Source organism: Pseudopipra pipra, chromosome 24, assembly GCF_036250125.1.
Source record: "Pseudopipra pipra isolate bDixPip1 chromosome 24, bDixPip1.hap1, whole genome shotgun sequence".
NCBI classification, from domain to species: domain Eukaryota; kingdom Metazoa; phylum Chordata; class Aves; order Passeriformes; family Pipridae; genus Pseudopipra; species Pseudopipra pipra.
The window spans coordinates 986,371-1,001,852 of NC_087572.1; the positions used below are offsets into that span (position 1 = coordinate 986,371).

General features: G+C 48.5%; 1 protein-coding gene across 1 annotated transcript; it reads right to left on the reverse strand.

Annotated features, from left to right (window-relative positions):
* Positions 1–2,583: 2,583 nt before the first annotated feature.
* On the reverse strand, positions 2,584–14,642 carry LOC135402306 (protein argonaute-4). Its single transcript, XM_064635350.1, has 18 exons — positions 14,307–14,642; positions 11,672–11,837; positions 10,876–10,996; positions 9,722–9,903; positions 9,188–9,324; positions 8,974–9,108; positions 8,721–8,808; positions 8,116–8,263; positions 7,912–8,031; positions 7,577–7,705; positions 7,294–7,427; positions 6,608–6,792; positions 6,179–6,338; positions 4,856–5,171; positions 4,442–4,576; positions 3,620–3,721; positions 3,206–3,405; positions 2,584–3,114 (listed from the first exon to the last, which is right to left on the reverse strand). The coding sequence occupies exons 1-18, from the start codon at positions 14,323–14,325 to the stop codon at positions 3,006–3,008; spliced, it is 2,586 nt and encodes an 861-aa protein (XP_064491420.1). The 5' UTR covers positions 14,326–14,642; the 3' UTR covers positions 2,584–3,005.
* Between the last annotated feature and the right edge of the window lie 840 nt (positions 14,643–15,482).

The following is a 15,482-nucleotide window of genomic DNA, read 5'->3' on the forward strand; positions in this document are numbered from 1 at the left end:
CCTCTGGCCCTGCCTTCTGAAAATGAAAGCAGAGTCACTCCCTCGCTATTGAGCAAGAAAACTCCTACAGCACATCCACAAAGGGGTCGGGGTCGGGGCTGTCGGACGCTGGCTCTGAACGAGGGCACTCCCCCTCCGAAGGGCCGAGCTGAGGGTGGGCACGGGGCACCCCTGCCCATCCACCCACCTCTGCTCCCTCCGGGTGCAGCTCCAGCACCACCCTGGGTAACTCACAGCGGTGGAGATTGGGTAGCCAGGGATTGCCAGAGCTCCTTCAGAACTCAGCAGGGACAAAGCAAGCAGAACTGGGTGGAAAACAGGATTTCTGCCCCCTCCCCCCCTTTTTTTATATATATTTTTTTAATATTTTTTTTAATATGTCAACCACTCCCTCCCCCAACTCTTTGAACTTTGCTACATTTAAAATCTTTCACACCACAGAGCTAAACAGTGGCCAACAGGCTTTATTTATAAAAAAAAAAACAAAACCAAAACCAAACAAAACCAAAAAACAAAACACCCTAAAACTACAGCTACAGAATGCACATCTTCCCATTGATTGACACATGCAGAACGAGTCACTCAGGCCCACGGGGCTCACCCAGGTCCTCAAGTCCTCCAGACTTGGGCTCAGACCTGCCTAGGGCAGCACTGCTGCGACTTGGATCCTGAACTTCAGTGCTTTCCCCCTCAAACTCCAGCCCTGTGCCCGGGGTGGGCTCACACCAGCCCTGCTCAGGTGCTGGCCCAGGGCTCCACCTGGTCTGAGGTCAAATATCCAGTCACAGGCAAACCAAGGAGAGGCTCTCCCTTCCCTCAGTCTCAACCAGGAGTGCTTGGCACTGGACAACTAATTGGTGATAAAATTAATTCATTTTTTATGCACCCTTATTAAACCAGCTCCATTCCTAGTGCACAAGCTCAAAACAGGGATCTTGGATCCTACCACCTCCAACAGGTGCTCAGGTGCTTTTCAAGGTGCCAAAGTTCTCTGTGTGTGTTGGGTCAGTCAGAGTTCACTCTAAAAAGGGGTTTTTTTGTCTTCTCCCTGAACGAGTACTGAGAAAAGCAGCGGTCAGTCTCCCACCCACATGTCCTGATTTTATTACACAAGTGAGGTATTCTTTAAAAAAAAATTAAATAACTAAAACGATTCTTTCTGATTTTTTTCAGTCTAAACCTGTCCCTGCACATGCCAGGGACAGGGTTCACTTCAGTCCCATTTTCAACAGAAATGAAAAGAGGTTAAACTTAATTTATGAGACGTACTACTGGCAAGGAGGTTACAAAACTGCTTGAATAAGTTCAGTGTACTCTGGTACAACTGAAAACAACAGCATTTAGAAATGTAAACTTTCATTTATTTACAAGCTTAAAGACTGAAGGAAACAGCATTTCCTATTGCTGAAATTTGGGGGGGCTGGTTCCTAAGCTTTGGGACAGCAGACAACTTAGCAGCAAACCCCACAAGAGTATCAGAGACCACAGTGCAATCCTTGGGCTTCTCAAACTCCTCCTCAGGTTAGGAATAAGCTTTAATCTGCACTAAATTGGGTTTACACTAATACTAACTCAGGTTTACACTAAGAGGAGTCTAGTCTTAAATTACTATGTTCATGGATTCCAGGAATACCCAGGGAAACCAGGCCCCTGGTCTGGATTACAGGTTGCAGCTGAAAAAAGCCAAGCAGATTAAAACCCCTAATTTCTAGGCTGGGATAGAATCAGTATTTGAGACTTACATGGGTTCAACATGCTATGAATGCAGTTGTGTGGGCAACCCAAATTCCCAGGAAAAAAACAGTTCAAAATGCTGGTACAAGTCCTCAGGTTGCCTGTCACACAATACATTTCGACTGTACACATTGGCCTTTCCTACACGGAACACCCAGTTTCCAAGCTTATAAAAAATGTTGTAGACAGGACACCAACAGTGAATATAAAACAGTTAAAAATAATTCTTAAAAAAAGCATGGAAATGCGTCTTTTCTAATTAGTTTCAGAAACTGCCAAATTGTGTGTTCAGAAAACGACACAAGAATGTTGGTCAAACTCATGCACAATCCTCAGCTAGAAAATTACACTGTTGGGGGGGCTTAAAAAACAAAGATTTATTGCCAAAGTTAAACCTTCTATGAGAAAAAAGTTTTAAAATCACTTAGATTTATCAAACCACACAGCAGCATAAAGTGGGCACTTTTGTAAAAGTTTGCAAAATACCTAAAAGCTAAATTTTTTTTTTTTTGTTTTATCATTTTTAGAGGGGGGAAATGATGGTTCAGTACTTGTTACGATACCATGGCAGTATTATTTATAACCATTATCATTAAAATCTACTGACAGGCATCACTATTGGTTATATTACACATTCACAGAACAAGAACCACCTATTAACTCGCAGTATAGTGCAATTGCTTTGCAGCCCAAGTCTGCAGAGATTAAAAAGATAATTAGTAAAACTGACAAAAAACTGCAATACCTGTGAAAGTTATGTTTGTTAAAAGGCATTTACAGTAGTGAAGTCTAAAATCTCCATTAAAAAATCTATGGCCCCACACGACAGAAGGATTACAGCGAGCTGGATAAAACATTTTGCCATCACATCATACTCACGAAGCAGGGCACGGAGACAGGGCAGCAGTCACCGTCAGCTCATGGGATGAGGAGAACTTAAAAACCACAGCTAGCAAAAGATTCGATAGAAACCTTTCGTGCCAAGTCCTTGAAAAATTTCAGGATGATCGGCCTTTGCACTTTGAGGTAAAAATTCAGTCCAATGCATCAGAAAAGACAAGTCTATGGATTTCTAGTACAGAAAACAATGAAACAAATGGCTCAATTGTGTTGGTGCATCAGACGTTGCAGTGAAGAACAGATTCAGTGCGACTGTCCGGAGCTGCTGGTAGTGGGCAGTCCGAAACCCCCCGGCCCTGGCGAGAGGGGGAGGCTTCCAAACACTTCGGGACTGCGTGGGTTGTTGTCTTGCCTCATCCTCCCAGGTGCTCTCAAGCGAAATACATGGTGTGCTGGGTGTCGTGGTGGATCTGCACGGCCTTGGCCAGCGCCTGCGGATCGCGGCCGTTGCTCTGCCCCGACACGTGGCTGCCCTCGGCGCTGCGAGCAGACACACACCGTGATCAGCTGGGGCAAGCAGCACAGCTCAGCTTCACTGCCTGCCTGCCAGGGTGACGAGGCCATTCCTTACCTGTCATGATCCTTGTCCACGAGGTGGTACCTGGCCCGGAATGCCACCAGCCTGGCGTAGTAGGCGGGAGCGGGGATGGACACGGAGCGGGTGCAGCGCACGTAGGTGTGGCACAGCTGGTACGTGAGGAGCTGCAGCTCATCTGCTGTGAAACAGTTGTCATCCCACAGCACCTGGTAGTGGGAGGGCCGGCTGGTTCCCTGTGGAGAACAGGTGAGCACTCAGCTGCACAGCAAGAGCAGCAGCAGAGGTGGTACCTGCGGGCTGCACCTTCCAGCCGGCACCGAGGAGTCAGTGCCAAGCGGGTACTGCTGCACTCTGAGTCTGCCAAGCTACCAACAGAAGTGACATTCCTCATGGGAACAACTACGAGGATTTAGTCCCACAGCCTGAGCACGGCAGAGCTGACATTACCTGAATTCCTGCATGGCTACAGAGGTAAAAGTCAAATTCAGAAGGATGTGTGATGGTGCTGTCCACAGTAGTGCCTGCTGGTACGTTGCCGCTCTTACCCACCTAGTGAGGAAAGTTTATTATTAGCCCATGCGTTTTTTGGAAGTGACCCAAAGCTACCTCCTAAGGTAGGTTCTACTGAAAGCTGCTGGAGAATTTACTGCTCAAAAAGGTGGAAAAACATTAAGGCTGTTTACATAGGAGGAACGAAAATGTTCTCTGCAAGTTCATTTTTAGAAACTTCACCAAATCCAGCTGGTGTGTCATGAGAGGAAAACAAAATCCTTGCCAGCACCATTAGAGCTGGCACGAGTAATTCAGGATCTGAAAACGCAGGGTTCTGAGATAAATTTACTTCATACCCTTGTTTGCCCTCACACCCCAGAGATCTGGGTTTTTAAGCAAATCTGAGATCAAGAGCTTCCCTACAGAAGGTTCCTCAGCTGGCCTGTGGATTTGTGCCACAGGCACGTCTTAGATGTGCCCAGAGACAGAACAGGGAACGGCCAGGTCAGCTCATGGTCAGGAATCCTGGACTATAAAAACCCAGGCTACACCTCCAGGTACACAAATATCGGGATACAGAGCATACCTATTCCAAAAGGGGCTGGGAACAAGCTGTTCCATCTGATGTAGAGCAATAAGAAAGGGAGGAACGGGTTATTTTGGTAGAGAAAGCCTGTTACCACCCAGCTTTAGTGGGCAGAACAGATCCCACCCCACTGAACGAAATAATCCCACTTTCCTGTGCCATCACCTCCCCCTCATGGAGTCAGTACTTGCCCTTTCAGTTTTGTCGGCACAGAACAGCCTGGTGTGATGCCTTTTCTGCACAACAATGTAGGTTATTCCTGGTCTATAATCTTCCTCCAAACTAATGCAGGCCTTCCGGATCGCGATCAGCTCTGGCCAAGCTACCTGCAAGTACAGACATTAAATGATGAGTACACATAATATTATTTTAGTTTTTTCCTGTGTACAAATGCCACGTCGCAAGAAACATGATCAGACAGGAAAACTGCACATTGTGCTTACCCAGGAAAACTCAATGATAATTTTTCCGATAATTATCTTCAATAGTAATTTTTCAACATATATATATATATTTTTCTGAGGGCCAATCCCTTGTAATCCACATAAACATATAATCAAGGGCAAATCCCTTTTCAGGAGCAAGAAGAAACAATCAGACAATACCTGTTTCATCTGCCCTTCTGACACTCCCCCTCTGTAGTAAATGATCCTCGTGGGCTTGAAACGAGTGGATTTGTAGAACTGGATGAGCAGCTCCCGCACCATGTTGGTGAGGTCCTGGATGACCTCCTGGCTGTAGAGCAGCTCCTGGGAGGTCTCCTGGCGCGAGGTCTGCACGCGCACGGTGGCGCAGTACCGGCTGGGGTGCCCGTCCATGCTGCCCACCACGGCCGCGATCGACGGCTTCTTCCCGTCCCCGGCCGGGGGGTGCGTCACGTCTGCCCCCAGGAAGATCACTGGCTGCTGGAACACCGAGGGCCTGGGGGGTAAGGTTAAGGTTTATTAGTTAGAGTCATGGAATCCCAGGATGGTTTGGGTTGGAAGGGACCTTAAACATCGTCCCATTCCACCCCCTGCCACGGGCAGGGACACCTTCCACTAGCCCAGGTTGCTCAGAGCCCCGTCCAACCTGGCCTTGGACACTTCCAGGGATGGGGCAGCCACAGCTTCTCTGGGCAACCTGTGCCAGGGCCTCCCCACCCTCACAGGGAAGAATTTCTCCTATATACCTAACCTAAATTTCTCCTCTTTCGGTTTGAACTCGTTCCCCCTTGTCCTAGCACTCCAGTTCCTGATGAAGAAATACCTCTCCAGTTTCCTTGCCTGCCCCTTCAGATACTGGAAAGGGTTGTGAGGTCTCCACACAACCTTCTCTTCTCCAGGCTGAACAGCCCCAACTTCCTGAACCTGTCTCCACAGTCCCCTTAAAAATTAATAATAATAAATAAGAAAAAGGAGGGCGAGAAACAAAAAAAAATTACAGCCAAGGAAGGTCCAAACCATCCAAACCAGTGAACAGAATCAAAAAGAGAATCTTTAGGGACAACAACTTCTGCCTCAAGCTCTTACAGTCAAGAGAGAACACAAAATGAAAAGGACAGGATCAAAGGCAGACCAAGTTACAAACACTGATCACAAGTCACTCCTCTCCATTCCTTCTCTTTCAATTTGAAAGAAAACACAGGATGCTTTAGGAGGTGGCAAGAGAAAAGGTAGACAGTGAACTCAAGGGCAGGAAAAAGACACGGAAAAAAAGCCTTGGTGAGCTTGTTTTCCCATGCTTTGCTGGATGGCTCTGACTCCCCTTGGCACAGGGCTGACTGGGCAGACAGTGGATGGAGATGCATCCTCCTCTGTCCACTCCAGACTGTGGGCATTTCTAAAGCATGCTTTGTTTTGGAAGGTATCATTTCAGCAAACACAACAAAAGGACACCATTTTGTTTGACAATCCAGACATCAAGCAGAGCTTTTAATTGCATCTCACCTTTGATGAGGTACCAGCACATTGTTGATCCCTCCGAGCTTCGCGTTGATCTTCAGACACAGGTTGGACAGAGTTTGTGGTGAGGTTTTGACCACATTCTTTACCTGAACACACTGTGTGGCCATGCCTAGAAGAGTGTCTCCAACCCGCTTGACTTCAGCTGTGACAGAAAAAGAAATCAGTGGTTCCAATTATACCAAGAGGCAGGAGCTTCATCTGCTTGCTCTTATTTTATTTTTTTGAAATGTTACTGTAATTCAGACCCTTGAAACTTCACTGAGAAAGGTTCAGTTTGCTCTTTGGTAACACACAAGTTCTCCAATCAGATAAACCAGCTCCAAAACACTCTTTTAAAGGGAACACATTTCCTCCTTCCTGCCACCCACTTGCAGTACAACCCATTATCACTGTACAGCCCCCTCCCCGTACCATACACGGGCGTCTTCCCGGGCAGAATCACCACGATGAGCTGCAGGCCAACGTAAGTCAGCTTCAGGTGTTTGAACATGGGCTCCACACTGTCTGCACCCTGGGCGTACTTGCAGAAGCAGGGCTGGCCCTGGATGGGCATCCCGGCGTCCTTGGAGATCTTGCGCAGCTGGTCCGTGAAACTCCTGAAATAGAAATGGATTTGTCCTGGCCTTTCCACCACGGGTCACTTTGGCATCAGTTTGATCAACCAGGTCTAAGCTGCTCCTGCTATTTCACAGCAGTACAGTAATTATTTTTTAGAAATTCTATCCCCATCAGGAACTCACTAATACGGCTCTAATCCTCTCTGAGGAAGTTCATCAGCTTCTGTAATTTTACAAGTCTTACAGAAACAAACAGACATTTCAGTTGAACACCCTGAGGCAGATTTCCAAACTAGTACTGATGCTCTGGTAGATTTTTATTCATCCACCAAACTTATCTGAGCAATATTGCAACCACAATTTTTGCCAGTCAGTGGTTCACACAACCTGTCTTTAGGATTCTGTAGAGTAATTTGAAGGACAGGAGAAAAACTGTGGTGTATGTTGTTTTTACTATTAGATGCGTTAAAATCAGAAATTCAGAAACATGAGAAAAATAAACCTTGAAATAGAATCCTGAATGAATAGAAAAATACTTACTTCAGCAAGTCTTCCCTGCATTGTTTTTGAGGAGCAAAACAGGCAACAGCCCAAACTTTAATCTCAATGCCAGCATAGAACTGTTTCCCTCTCATGTCCCATACGCCTTGGTTTGGTGTGGCCACGGTCTTGTTCTAGGTAAAAACCAAAGGCAAATTAAAGATAAAGTACTGCTCTGTTTTGACTGTAGCCCGACAGTGCTCACACAGAGGAAATTTCATGAGAAGATACATCAAACACCTGATGAATGCCAATAACCTCAGGACAAGACATGGAAACTCACCCTGCCTCCGTACTGCAGCATTGGGGCTGGCAGAACTCTGCCTGTCAGCTCTGTCATTTCGTTATGGACAACGATTCCAAACTCCTTCAGATACGGATCAGGCCCACCAACCATACTGTTACTCTTCACCTGGGGACAGGAGAAGTATTGATGTCACTACGTTAAAGCTTCAGGTGGCTCTGCCCTCTTTGCTTTCTCTTTAAAAGGATTTGTTTTAAACAAGACAGATTTTTAACTTCTCTCTTGGTCACTGTGCTCATCATCACCTGCTCCAATGCTCTGGAAGAGCCATGAGAAGTGACAAACACGGACTGTGCAGCTGGAAGAGCACTCACCAGCCTGCTGATCTCCTCCTGCCGGTCCGGCGCCGACCGCGCGGTTGCTTTTATCATGGTCGAGGTCTGATTGTCCGTGAGCTTCTTGATGCACCTCTGCCCAGCCACGATGTTACACACCTGCAGGGGAGAGCCAGAGGTGCTGTGACACCACTGAGCACGGTTAACAGAGGATACACCACAGTACCAGAGTCAGACCCTCACCTCCAGCGGCAGGTACGTGTGTTTCTGTTCCTGTCCCACTTGGAGACAGGGCAGGTGGGGGTATTTCAGCTGCAGACTGTACTTCTGCTTAAAATACTGAGCTACTGTGCACTCCATGGCCTGCCCGTTCTCCAGCTGCAGAGGGAACCTAGAAAGGACATTTGTTCTGGTTAGACTTTGCAAGAATTTTTTAAAGGAAAAAATGGTAATGGTATGGAAAACCTATTCCAGACAAGGAATGTTGCAAACCTTTATTTTCCTTAGCTACTGGATCTCTTCTTCATGAAAAGATTTTATAGACTATGTACTGAATTTCTCATATTTTAGCTGTTTTAAAAATTAGAACCTTTGATAACTCCATTCAAGAGCCAGGATACAGCTCAATTTTCCTTGGGTTGAAGGAAATAAAGCAGTGGTCAAACCCCACAATATTCCTGTACTCCACTAAGACTAAACATTCCTGTACTCCACTAAGACTAAACATTCCTGTAAAGCCACACGGCTGCTTCATCATAGAATCATGTTTATTCCTGCATAAACAATATACCAAATATATTTAATAGGTTCAGGATTTTAAAAATTGCCAGGAATTGGTTGGCACATACGTCTGGTGACTGGCTGGTCGCCGGGTAACGTTGCAAACTCGGTATTTTCTCTTCATCTGGCCACAGTGGGTAACCTCTACTTTCAGACCTGAAAAGCCAACAGAAAATAAATTCAGGCACAGGAACCAACTTGGAGGAGGATGAAGGCACAAAGGAACAGCCCAGCTTCCCAATTGCCTCGCAGATTTTCATTACAACATAACATGAGCAGGTTTCAGTAATTTTGTTGCAGCACCTTTAGGATAAGCCTTACCTCTGATTTCTTTGGTAAACTTGACACGCTGGGAGTCTGTCAGGGGTTTGCTTTGTTCACTGATGTTCTGGATGTCCAAGACCTCACACATGAACTCAATGATAGGCTGGGCACGATAGAAAGCAGTCGCTGACACTAAGAGAAAAAGAGAGGACAATTACCGGGGAAGCAGAAAGAACCCTGTTGTGTGGGTGAGACAGAATCTCCTACACACCGTCGATGTTGAGCATCATGTTCCACATGGCAGGACGGACCGACTGGTGGAAACCAAACCAGACCTCCCTGCCCCCTCCCAGGGGGTGGTAATAACCTTCGGGGGGGGAGAAGAAGGAGCGACCCACAGGGGTGTACCTGGGAAAAAAAAGAAAATTAACACTTAGATAATTTCTTTCTGATACACTTTTTCACACTGACACCTGTAGCGTTTGAAACACATTTCTACAGCGTGTTAGAACAGTCAGAGCTCACTTATGGCAAGACCACAAAGCCTTTTCTGACAGTGCAGCTGGAAAGGCTACAGCAAATTCCTGTTAGAAACATGACCAGCAGGCACAAGGCCTGAGTTCAGATCACATTTCCCCATTCTAGTGCAAATTTGCAAGGCAGGCATTGAATTACACAGCTGCATCCTCATCTCTTCTGCCACAGGGAAGTGTGATGGCAGCAGAGCAGCAGCAAGGAATAACTAACACAAATGTTAGGATGGACAGAGGATGAATCCAGTCAGGAAGGCCCCACAGGTACCCACCTCATGGAGGGAAGGTGCCGTGTGATTACATCCAGTGCCTGAACAGAGTCTTCAGGAACTTCATTCAGGTGCCCTGCCAGAGCTTCCAGCAGCATCTGAAGGCTGACAACTGACACCCACTGAATGGAAACCTTAAATGTCTGGTCCTTCCCTTCTCCTGGAAGTGTCACCTCCATATCCACCTGCCATGGGCACAACAGAATCAAGCACAGGCTTTGGTAATGGACTGCAGACAGACACAGCACTCAGCAATGGTATGGTTTTCTCCTGGCTGTCCTTCGGATCTCTATTTTTGATGATTAGTTTGTGTAATGACCTTAAAATATGACAATTGGTTTCCTCGGGACTTTGAAAGTTTATCATTTATTCATCTGAGAAACTGCAGTGGGGCATCTTTAAATGTAAATTTTAAGCAGTAATTAGTATGGTGACATCAAAGCTCTGGAGAACAGTGAGTCATTTTTTTAAGTCAGCCAGTTAATAGCAAGATGTTTTGTGAACCAAACAGGAAGGCAAGAAAACCTTTCGGTCAAAAAGGAGACTCACTGGGAAGCACAAATCTCAGAGTTCTGGCACAGCCCTTGGGATGATTCTCACAACCTGTCAGCCTAGAGGGTAACTGTGAATTCATCCTGAGCATTCCCCTTGGCACAGCAATAACCACATTCCGGGGGGAAGAGTAGATAGGGTGAAGTTTTGGGGGGTGCTGGCGAGCACAGCCCAGAACACACAGGGCTGGAGCAGCTGATCTGGTTGTTCCCGTGGAACAGGAGGATGCATCTCCTCAGCACAGCCAAACCCAACTGGAGTCATTGTCATCTACAAGGACTTTATCATTCAGCAACAGAGCAAGGGTTAGAACAGGGAAAAGGGAAGTTTCCATTAGGGTGAAAAAAGTATAATATACTTGTAGCTGAAAGAGCAGAACGTTAGTTCTCACTCACTGACATTCTCCAGCTAAAGATCTGGGAATTAGAAACCTGAGGAAGACAAATATCTGTAAAAGACCAGTAAGTTCCTAAAGATCCTGAGTGGCCCTGCCTGTCATTTCCAAGACTACACCAATAGGTGTGGTTTGGGTTTATGTCAGTAAAAGAACACTTTCCAAATGACACTGTAACAGTTTTCCCACAGAAACTCAGAGCAACACTTACCCTGTCCCTGCCAATGGGTAACGGGTGTGCCGTGTACATGTTCCGCTTCCCATCGTAGCCAGGCTGCCGATCCCCAAAGATCTGCATCTTGAAGTGCCTCACCATTGTATCCACCACCTCCCTGCCAAGGGATTCATCGAGTTAGGGTGAGGAACAGAAAATTCAGCCATGGCCTTACACAGTTTACAATTCCTTTTTCACATTTTCTTAATGGTCTGATAAAGAACAATGCACTAGAGCACCCCCAGGTCACACCAGGGCTCTAAATGTCACCTCCAGGTTGAGACACCCAAGTGTCACACACTGCACAGGTATCTGTATTGTCAGCAGAGCTACAGCTGAAACAGGCAGAGGAACCTGGAGAGCTGTTCACACACAGGAGCAGACCCAAGCACCTGCCTCGGGGTGGGTGGGAGTGCTCCATGGATTGGTTCCACCGACAGATCATCCATGTGTGGACTCCAAAACCTACAAGCCGAATTCCCTCCCCGCAGCTGCTACACAGGTTTGAGTACAGACTGTGGAACAATTATCAGGGACATTCGCTTGTAGACTGTAAAATAAAACCAGCCTGAGTTCAACACTCAGTACATTTCCCAAAGCCTTCCAGATTACAGGCCAATTGCAACGGATCTTCATAAAAAAAAGGAGAACAGTACAGTTCACTAAAAGCTGACCACAGAAGAGAAAGAAACAGGCCTTTAGCAGATGGAGAATTCCAAGGACGTACAGTTTCCTTACATTCAGGAACATACTCCTAATGTCAACTAATAAATCTTTATTAAGCAACTCCTACCTGTTGACTCTTCGGGGGCGTTTCTCTGGTTTGATATCAACATCATAGTGATAAACATCAATCTTGGGGATCTGCACCTGGAAGTGGTTGGCCAGGAGGCGGATGGGTTTCCCAACAGTGCCCAGGCCTGGGCGGCGGGGCGGCTGGAAGAGGCTGGCTGGGGGCCCTGGGAAGTCAATAAACACAGGTGAGATGGGATGGCTCACTCTGGGCACCTCTCAGGGCTTTGGGTGACTTTCTGACTGGAAGAAATCTCCAGCAGCTTTCTGAGGTTGCAAACAGGGGTGATCCAAGAGGCTCAGCCTTCCAGCTGCTCGGAACTTCCTGGGAAAAAACGTGTTCCCTAAAGCATGTGCAGGTTGGTACCATAATTCATTCTTAAAATTTTACTGGCATTTATCCATGACTGTGGTTATGAACTTCACGAGAGTCCCAAGACGGAATGCACCATGCAGATATTATGTATTTTCATGTAATGTAAAGATAAATACATCCCTACCTCCGTTTCTAAACCAAACCAACAGCCACACAAGCCACATTTTCTCATTGTTTTTGTTATAAACTTCAGATCTTAATGATCCAATTTAAAATTCCAACACAAACACAGGAGTGAGGAAAGGTTTACACTTTCTTCTAAATAGAAGAAAGGGAGAAGTAAGGGAGAAAACAGGCATGGACTCCTCAAAGATGTGGAGATAATTTATTTGGATAAAAGAGCTTCAGGAACAGCTCTACAGAAGAAATTCTTAGAGGCCTGGAAATGTTACTCGTACGCAAGCTGGTCACTAGGGAAACCTTTAGTTACCTTCCTCAAAGTGTTAAGATCTGAGATACCATGTTAACAAGATTAAACTGACTGTTTTTTTAAATCGATCACAGCCTCAGCTGACACTGCACATAAAGCAAATGGCACTGGTATATTTTCATGGGTTTGGCTATATCTGCCAGTGCTCAGTGTGATCAAAGTGTCTTCCCTCTGTTGTAGAGTAGCAAAGGAGAGGGGGGAAAAGTATCACAAGAACTCAGTAATAAACCAATCATAAAAATTAGGGCATGTGTAGTATCATGACCTGACAGCATCCATGTAAGTCAAAGGCTCCAAGGTGAGACCAGGAGGGTAGAGAGGTAGGTAACTCCTACTTGGATAAACTTCAACACAACCATAAACTGAACTCAGGACCAAATTTAAGGAGATTCCACACTGGATTTACAAGCCATCCACTAGTTACTGCATTACCAAATAAAATTATCAATCTGAGGACATCAGCCCTGGAATGTTTTGAAGCAGAAGGAACACGGAGCATGTAAGGAGCTGGAGCCCACTGCCGTGTCAGCTCCCCAAAGCCACAGTGGCAGGGGCCCTCAGGGCCACAGACACCCCTCAGGACACATTCCGGGCTCTGCACCCTCCGTCCCGGAGCAGCTCACAGCACCACAGTCACACCAGTTGTGGGGTACAGCTGGTGCTTAAAAAAACTACAGCTGTCTTGACAAGTGTGAATCACCGAGGGCAATCAAAGTTTGCTGTGCTTATTTGGATACGAGAGATGATCCACTAATCCCATGCTAATTAGTCTGAAGGAAGTGCAGGCACTGACCTCCTGCGAGAGATTAAATGACAACTATATTTACCTATTTTCCTCCCTCAGCATTGACAAGTTCTGCAAACAGGCACAGCAGCCTGTGCCCTCAGTTCTGACCAAAGGAGATAAATCTTACTTCTCCTCCTTCCTAAAGTTATTTCCCAAAGGATTCCAGAGAAGCAGCTACAAACTGTTCTCCCGTTTGAAGCCAGGCTGCCCTGGCGTCACAGGATTTTTACCTGATCAGCCTGACTAGGGTTGCATGTGCTGCTGTATTTCAGTTTCTTCTACCCCATGACAATTACATTCTAAGCACCTCAACCGACTTGCTTCAGACAGGAAGCAGTTTTCAAAACTGAAAGAGGATCTGCTTCTCCAGCTGTAAGTCAGGGAGGCCAGGATACATCACACACATACAGCAGGCTCTGAGTCAGCCCTCGCTACCTCAAACTCTGGATTCTTCTGGAATTGCACCTCTGTGTCAAAAAACATTTCCTATCACACCAAAATTAACACCACTTCGATTATACCAATCGTTTGAATGGGAACTCGATGGGTCAGGTGTGCAGGCCACTGAGGGAAAGAAATACATCCTGCAGGCATTTGATGGAAGAATAATCTTGGAATAAGGCACGAGCAGGAAAATGCCACATGCAAAACCCCACCAAGTTTGTTAAAGAAATAAACAACCCTATTTTCAGACAGCATCGCCTTAAACTCTCAGCAACGGCTCAATGTCAAATGTAAAACTTATCATCACACAGGTTGCGGGGCTCGCACCGCTGTGACAGCCCCGCCTGTCCCCGTCCCCTCGCTGTCCCGCTCACCCCACCGAGGGCGAACCGAGTCCCCCCGGCAGCCCCGGGGCCGCGAGGGCACCGCGAACCCCCCGCGCAAAGTTTCGGACCCGCCGCGGCTCCTCCGCGGCGGCGGCTGCGAGCGGGGCCCGGTGTCACCGGGGAGCCCCGGCGGGCCCGCGGCCTCTCTCCCTCCCTTCCCCCGCTGCCACGGCCCGGCAGGCCGCGGCCCCGCGCCCCCCCCGCGGCTCTCACCGGGTCCCAGCGCCTCCATGGCGGCGGTGGCGGCGGCCTCGCTGCTCTCGCCGCCGGCCCCGCCGCCCGCCCCGGGCCCCGCCGCCGGCCCCGCCGCCGCCGCGTAGCGCTTGATCTCGGGAATATTGGCGGCGGGGTGGGCGCCCGGCGCGGACACGGGGGCGGCGGGGCGGGGGGCGGCGGACGAGGAGGAGGAGGTGGATGAGGAGGAGGCAGCGGGGGCGCGGCGGGGAGCGCTCCCCGCGTTCCGCTTCCCCGAGCGGCGGCGCGAACAATCCCCGCGCGGCGCCCCCGCCGAGCCCGCGCGCGCCCCCGCCGCCGCCAGCACGCGCCCGGGGCGCGCTCCCGGGAACGGGGGGTGAGGAGGAGGAGGAGGAGGAGGGAGAGAAGGAGGAGGAGGAAGAGGCCTCTCCGCGCTGCCCGGCGCCGCCGGCTCGCGCACGCGCCGCCCGCGGGAGCGCGCACGCCGCCCGCGCGGCCCCGCGGCCGCAACAGGTGACAGGTCGGAATCACAGAATCCCGGGATATCTGGGGGGGTCGGAAGGGACCTCTGGGGGCGTCACCCAGTCTGACCCCCCTGCCAAGGCAGGGTCACCTGGAGCAGGTGGCACAGGAACCAGCTGGGGTTGGGATGTCTCCAGGAGGGATACTCTGCACCCTCCCTGGGCTCTCCATCTTCCATGGAAAAAAGTTCTTCCTCATGTTGAGGACGTGTTTTGAGTTTATGGCCACTGCTCCTCGTCCTGTTGCTGGGCACCTCTGAAAAAGCTCTTTTCCTTTGTGCAGCAACAGGACGAGGAGCAATGGCCATAAACTAAAACACAACAAGTTCCGCCTCAGCATGAGGCAGAACTTCTTTCCATGGAGGGCAGAACATCTGTCCAGGGAGTCTCCCTCTCTGGAGACATCCCAAACCCACCTGGATGTGTTCCTGTGCCACCTGCTGCAGGTGATCTGCCTGGGACCTGGCTGTGCCCCACAGCTCCTGGGGGTCACCTCCCCGTGGCCCCCATGCCGGTCACTCCCCCTCAGCACGGAGGATCCCCAGCCCCATCGAGGCATTGGGCTCAAAGACAATACATTTGTACTTTTCTGAAAGCCAACATCTGCAGCCAAGTGCCCTTAAATAAAGGGGCTGGGGACTCCTGGCCTTTCTAAGCAGCTCGTGCTGTTTCA

What these genes read in the sequence shown, in the direction of transcription:
- LOC135402306 (XM_064635350.1), bottom strand. An exon ending in CGGCACCTTCCCTCCATGAG is followed by an intron (nt 9,325 to 9,721) that starts GTGGGTACCTGT and finishes TTTTTTTCCCAG; the next exon opens with GTACACCCCTGTGGGTCGCT. An exon ending in GTTTACCAAAGAAATCAGAG is followed by an intron (nt 8,809 to 8,973) that starts GTAAGGCTTATC and finishes TTGGCTTTTCAG; the next exon opens with GTCTGAAAGTAGAGGTTACC.